Source organism: Hordeum vulgare, chromosome 4H (assembly GCF_904849725.1).
Source record: "Hordeum vulgare subsp. vulgare chromosome 4H, MorexV3_pseudomolecules_assembly, whole genome shotgun sequence".
Taxonomy (NCBI): Eukaryota; Viridiplantae; Streptophyta; class Magnoliopsida; order Poales; family Poaceae; genus Hordeum; species Hordeum vulgare.
Genome location: NC_058521.1, coordinates 193,858,489 through 193,865,284, shown reverse-complemented (window position 1 = coordinate 193,865,284; position 6,796 = coordinate 193,858,489). Strand labels below are relative to the sequence as shown.

Genomic DNA, 6,796 nt, shown 5'->3' with positions numbered 1-6,796 from the left:
CACATGCAATGGTGTCACATAATCAATTCATGCATATTAGTCATGAGTAGTTTTTTACATTAGAGTTCATCCTTCATATTGTGTTAGAAATTACATTTTAACTATAATTTTCACTCTATTTTTATGTGCTTTGTATCTTATTGTTTCTAAGTTTACATTGGCTTTTCATTACTTTTAGAATTTTTATAACAACTATTTATTCATGTTTTAGCAATGTTCTCGCAGCAACGTGCGGGGCATCATCTAGTTAAAGATATGCACATGCCATTTTGTCCCGCTCATAATAGTGCCAACTCTTACATGTTACATATAATAACATTTCATATGTTTATCTATACAAATTTCACTTGGCAATTTGTAAGGAGATTTTACAATTAAGAACTACTAATGAAAGTTTAGATCTTATCATTACCATAGCTAGCCCGTACCGATGCAACGGGTTTTTGACTAGTTGAATGCAGCTGTAGTAGTAGTCACTAGTCAGGACTGTACGCACGTACATACGTACCTACTAGGAGCTAGCTCCATGACCAGGCCATGGCGAACCAAACGCAACCATAACCTGAACGCTGTATTCATGGCGGCGTCTGCTGATGGCCTGATACTGATCTGCTTGCAAAATGCACGCAGGCTAGCTCGGATGTCTTAATGACGGGAGAGATTCTTGCTTATGGACAACGCTAGCTTTCATGGTCCCAAGCATACAATTTTTTTTTAAAGAGGCTCAATCCCCGACCTCTGCATCAACCGATGCATACATCCTTTTTATTAATTATTTCACAAAGGTGTGATAAAATCATACATCAAGCCATCGAAGCCATCACTCACACCTACAAACATGATAATGTTGAATGCTCCCACTCTATGTATCACAAACCGTTGTCATCACCGATCTATCCCTATAACGTATCAGAACAACAAACGGTGCAGTAAACCTAAATCGTATACCACTTGCACACGTTTTAGAAGTCGTCATCCTCATCGAACCATTGTTCCATCTTCAGGAGAGATATCCGTATCACCCTTGCCAGTCCGTCCATCCGTCGACGCCGCCATGGCGTCCAACGACGCCACCGTCCTGCGCTCGTCCATCCTGACATGAAGACTCCAAAAGATCTGTCGTGTGTAGCACGTGCTGAGCAGGCATGACACAACGTAGCACCTGTCGGCCAATCATGACTTGACATCTCCACCGAAGCTCCGATCAAGACGAAGCCCATCCACCGCCTTCCTCTGTCATCCAGCGTTGCTCCAGAAACGATGCTCCCAAGAGAGGCACGACACCGTAGTGTTGCCATCGTCCGATATGACGATCAGATCTAAGGGTTTCCCCAGAGCATCACGAGTGGGTCAACAATAGTTACACGACGATGCCTTCATCAAGGTAACGACACAGAATGCCGCCATCTTCTGCCATCGGCTCGGTTTTCACCGACAACTATGTCTTCCCGATCACTACAAGAAAAATGCTCAATTATGACCCCAAAAAATGATGGTGGTTTAATTGGTCATTGATCCATGACCAAAATTCCGAAATTAGTCATGGTAAGTCTAAGAGGGTCCAAAGCCCATAACGATGACCTTTTGCGTCCATTAGGTCATGATACTATTGCACAAATTGATCATTAAGTGCTAACGATTGAAAAAAGAAGAAGAGAAAAAGTGATAGAGGTGTGTTGAATGAGAGAAGGGTTTTGAAGCGTTAGATGTAGAATGAGTGGATGGCTAGGAGTTTTTGGGAGGGATCCGTGGCCTCGCATGTGATAGGCTGGCTGCCCAAGTGAAGAAAACGAGAAAAAAAATGAAAGACAGAAATCCCATGACCCATCTCTCTTGGCGATCCCCATCTCTCTCTCCCCCCACGACCTATGGCGGCCGATCCTCCCTTCGTCCCCAAATCGACGGAACCTTTGCCGTCTCCGCCTCCCCATTCCCCACCTCCTCCGCCCGGTCCCCAGACGCGGCGCGACGGGCATGGAGGTCGACGACGCGGTGCCGCGCGACGGGGCGGGGGCGGGGAGCAACCCCGCATCCGGCGACTGGAGGAGTCGGTGGTGAACCGCATCGCCGCGGGGGAGGTGATCCAGCGGCCCTCGTCGGCGGTAAAGGAGCTCGTCGAAAACAGCATCGACGCCGACTCCTCCACCATCTCCGTCACCATCAAGGACGGCGGCCTCAAGCCCATCCAGGTATCCGACGGCGAGCACGGCACACCGACGGCGAGGGTTAGGATATATACGAGGGAGTATGCCGCGCCCCCTCCCTCTGCCAACGGTGCGGCAACAGGGCCTCCCTGCAAGGCCAAGACACCCCTCGCTCACGGTCACGGTGGCCGCCGGCGACGACTACGCCGAGGTAAGACAGCCAGCCAGCCGCCCTTGCATACATCCATGCTTTATTTTGTGCTGTCCGCGGGACGTGGGTTACAATCTGAGGAACTTGGTATGCTAAATCTGAACCGATTTAATAAGCATCCCCCAAAAAAAAACAATTTGAGGAGTTGTGGGCTTCGATTGGCAGCTTTGGCCAAGGGGAAATGTCAATTTTTCTGTTTGATTTGATCCTATCTCTTCAGCACTGGCAAATGGAGATGTCAAGTGTGTGCCATATATTGCCCATATATTCAGGTTGTGCCTAGCATGAACTAGTTGTCTGAGTCAAATTTCTGATGCAAGCAAACAATTTGTTTGTGTCATGGCAAATCAACACTGAGTTTCAGTCTCTTGAAACAGACTAGTAAGATGCCCGTGCTATGCTACGGAATCACATAAAATAGAAAATTGCCTCTTTTGTACTTCAACGACCTGGAAGTATTTTACTCATGGTCATGGCTTTCTTGAGGTCAGCCCTAAGTTATGCTGCAAAATCATGGATGATCTGCTCTGGGAGATATCTAATGTGAAATAAATTATGCTTTCCTTAATATTTCGGTTTACAATACACTAGGTAGCATTCTAGTTTACAGCCTCCATCCCAACTTATTGTCAAACAAATTTCCATCCCAACTAGAGATAACAAATGTATGTTTACTTTATATGCCGTCCACAAAGTAATGTGAAATACCTCTTGTGTATCAAAATTGAACTTGTACTACGTGTGGAAGTCCCACCAAGTATGATAGATTAGTTATAGGCTTCGTGTTTGTTTTACATTCTTCATTATAGGCAAATCATATCAACATATTATTTTACATGAACACTTTGAATCATGTTTTATTTTGATTAGATCTGCTGAGTGGCCACATCTGTAGTTTCATTTAGTTACTTTGGTCATTCCAGTGCAGAGTAAACACAATGACGTAAACTATGAATTTTGGCATTCATGTGTATGTGCTCCTAATATAAACCAATAGTACATTGATTGTCGTCTTCCATTTCGTTCATGTTTGGAGGACCAATTGACTGCTCAGATGCACAATTCAACGTGCAAGAGTTGTTCCGCAAATTAGGAAATGAAGAGTTTATTTGTCAGCGGATAATCCTTGCAGTTTCTCAAAAGATCTTAAATGTATCAGAAATCTTGCTTCTCCTAGATCCGCTTGATGATTCCTTCCCTGATATGCATGACAATATGTTCATTATGTAAGCTTAAGATGATCTTCTTTTCATTCTAGTTTATATTACAGTAGAAGAATTTTAACTTACCCACTTAAGGCACTCATTATTCCCAGTTCTCCAGTGTACCTATTTTAATTCACTAGTTTATAAGAGTCGTTTTGACTTCTAGTATTGAAATATGGATGAAAAACTATACCGGCAGTTTGAACAAGGCAGCTATTCCTACATGTGGAGTAGTTCATATATTCATTTCGTCTTGAATTGTTCGATGAAAAATAGTTTGAAGAGGCTACCATTTCTACTTTACGAGTGTACTAAAAAATGCTTTGAATAGCCGATCAGTTGCCCATTAATTTGGTGCTGGCCCAAAGCGTCTCAATTAGGATACACGGAGGTTAGTTAATGGGTTTGAGCTTTCATTGGTGTCAAATCTGGTTAATTGACAACCTACAACCCTTTTAGTTTTTTGTTTTGCCGGATTGCTCATTTAGTTGGTGCGTGTAACTTTTGCATCTTGCATGTGCATCAACTATGTTATTCTTCATTGGTCCAAATTTATTCCTTTGTCTTATTGATCTTCGCACACTATATGGTTGGATATGTGAAGAATTAACTGAACATTTGAAGGGGGATATGCAACAGTTCCTACTTCCTCCTACCTCGTTTCAGAAATAGATGATGGTGTAGAAAATGTATTTTCAAGTTTGTCTCACAGGTAACGTATAAGAAACTATTTCAGTTGGCTACGTGGAAACTTTATCATTAGATTTGTGATGGAAACAATTTTCACAACATGCCCTTAAATAGTCTCATATTCACACACAAAATAACAGTCAAAGTTACATATTAAGAATGCGATGTATGCTCATGTATGGAATGTCATCTCTGTACCGTACTTTTCATGTATGCATACCCACTAGAAATATGATTGTCATTATTGATATCCAGTTGCATCATCCTTGGGGATACTTCCAGTTAATGCAAAACTCACTGATTATTATCTGGAATTAATAACTGTTGGTACGTATAAGATTCTTTTGTTACCTTGATTCTGACTGTATAAGTGAATGCTGTGTGTGCTCATCCTATTCGTGTGTTGCAGGATTCAATTAATCAAGTTCCTCATATCTGATCACATGAAAAATTGGCTATGTTGCGAGCAATTTGGCAAAAGTAAGTGTTTTCTTACCCCTGGCCATCCTTTTCCCTATGTATTTAGTTTTCTGAATTTTGTTTGCATTCAACCTTTACAACAACAACAACAGAGCTTGTCAGTCCCGAACAATTTGGGGTAGGCTAGAGTTGAAACTCATAAGATCTTGAAACCTAGTCATGGTTCTGTCACGTGGATAACTAACTTCCACACACCCTTGTCTATGTCTAGTTCTTGGTGATATTCTAGTCCTTCACGTCTCTCTTTTCGGACTCCTCCCATGTCAAGTTTGGTCTATCTCAACCTCTCGACATTATCAACATTCAACATGATAGTGTGAAAAATATTAGGATCACATCACTTGATTTAAAGAAATTGGGTCGTATCAAATATCTAAATATAGATAATATGTTTTAGTTTACAACCATAGTTGATAGATTTTTATTATATAGTTGTGCATCTTTAGTTACAAATTTGAATTGATAAATACTGAAATGTATATCGAAATTATACCACACCTAATAGAGCTTCATTCCACCATGCTATGCTATATCTTTCCGGCAGTTCATTGCAGAGAGTTCTGATCAAACTTTACAAACTGTTATCCAGAAATATTTGTAGAATGGGCCAGATCTATTCTGAAGGCACGCAAGGACCTGGAAATCCTCGAAAACATAAATGCGTTGTATGTGGTGTACATTGAGGGAGTGGTGGGAAGGTTGGCGAGGGAGGTGGCTTCTCCTGCTCACCAGGGGAAGCTGGACCTGGATGTCTTTTCCAAACTTCTGTGCTGATCACTTCCAGCCTCAGACTTGAAAACGTATTACTCATAAGTTACTTGACAGACCTTTTTACAGTTCGTTTTTACACCAGAAAATTGCTAATAAATCTATTGTTTTGCTGTTATTCTGGAAGCACATATTGTTCCATTGTCTTTCACTCACATATTCATCAATCATGTTCATCACATCAATTTCAGGATGCTTACCTAAAGAAAGATTGTCCAGAAAGCTGGCGTTCTGTAATTTCTGTTCGCAATTGAACAGTCAGAACCAAGACATAACCAAAGAATGTTTAATTATTCCATCTTGGGAATGTGTAGTTTTTTAAAGCGTAGTTACGGCAAACCAGTTTGCTATAACAAAGTAAATATCATTAATTGTTCTACTTAGACTTAGATATGCTGATTCTAGTCTATAAAGAAACTTGCGACTCTATGGGTAGATCTAACACTGGCAGCCCGTGATTCATAAATATTTCTAACAGTGGCACCTTTCACTTTGTAGCGTGCTTTGCACTTCTTGTCTTCTATTGTGCAGAGGAAGAGGATGAGAAGAAACTTGTGGTTCTCATCCAATCTTTGTGGAACTCTCTTTATGTGCGATTCTGCACTTGTTGGGTTCTTTTTCTGTGCACTTACACTTGCAGAAATATTCTGTTGTACACATGTAAAATTATTTTGATGTGCCCTTGTTAGGCGTTGAACTTTAATGTGTGGAGTCCGTGGATGATGTATTGTATTTATGTGGTATGCTACTGAAATGAAATATACATTTTATTTGCAATCTTTATTCTTCTGTTGTACTTATTTTTAATGGGCCTATCCTGAGATATGCGTGCTTCTAGCAAAAAAAAAAATGCTTCAATCCAAACAAGTCAAGACATTTTCAATAGTAAAATAGGTATTGGGCCAGAATCTAAAATTTATGATGATTCCATTTGGTCACTAGCAATGTCATGTAAGCTTGGCCACGCCAGATCCTACGTGGCTCACATAAATGGGTAATGACCAAACCAAAATTTTGGTCGATAGAGACCTATACCAAAATTTTAGAAAGGTCATGTTTGTTCATTCTTGATGGCCAACTGTTGACGTTGTAAATTTGATCAAAAAAAGTCAATAAACGACAACGATGACGAATCAATGACCAATATAGGGAGTCATAACTGACCTTATTTCTTGTAGTGCGACTGGCAGCCGGGACTGGATGACGGAACGCGAGATCCAACCACCCAACGTTAGGCCGACCACCTCTGACGGGGGAGATGACCACCACTGCTGGCTGCACCGGCCAGAATAGATCTT

At 41.3% G+C, this 6,796-nt stretch overlaps 1 protein-coding gene across 4 annotated transcripts; it reads left to right on the top strand.

Moving 5' to 3' along the window:
• The first annotated feature begins 1,782 nt into the window (after nt 1-1,782).
• LOC123448375 (DNA mismatch repair protein MutL-like) lies at nt 1,783-6,275 on the top strand. Of its 4 annotated transcripts, XM_045125223.1 has the most exons (5): nt 1,786-2,355; nt 4,185-4,272; nt 4,660-4,730; nt 5,320-5,530; nt 5,997-6,275. In XM_045125223.1, the coding sequence occupies exons 1-4, from the start codon at nt 1,869-1,871 to the stop codon at nt 5,502-5,504; spliced, it is 831 nt and encodes a 276-aa protein (XP_044981158.1). In that variant the 5' UTR covers nt 1,786-1,868; the 3' UTR covers nt 5,505-5,530; nt 5,997-6,275. The 4 variants fall into 4 exon arrangements, 3 of the variants coding, with proteins under 3 accessions (XP_044981158.1, XP_044981156.1, XP_044981157.1); XR_006631715.1 differs by lacking the exons at nt 4,185-4,272; nt 5,320-5,530 and adding an exon at nt 4,506-4,577 and having other exon boundaries at nt 1,783-2,355; XM_045125221.1 differs by lacking the exon at nt 5,320-5,530.
• The last annotated feature ends 521 nt before the right edge of the window (nt 6,276-6,796 follow it).

What these genes read in the sequence shown, in the direction of transcription:
- LOC123448375 (XM_045125221.1), top strand. Translation starts at nt 1,869, where the DNA reads ATGGCGGCCGATCCTCCCTTCGTCCCCAAATCGACGGAACCTTTGCCG. An exon ending in TTTTCAAGTTTGTCTCACAG is followed by an intron (nt 4,273 to 4,659) that starts GTAACGTATAAG and finishes CGTGTGTTGCAG; the next exon opens with GATTCAATTAATCAAGTTCC. An exon ending in TTGCGAGCAATTTGGCAAAA is followed by an intron (nt 4,731 to 5,996) that starts GTAAGTGTTTTC and finishes TTCACTTTGTAG; the next exon opens with CGTGCTTTGCACTTCTTGTC.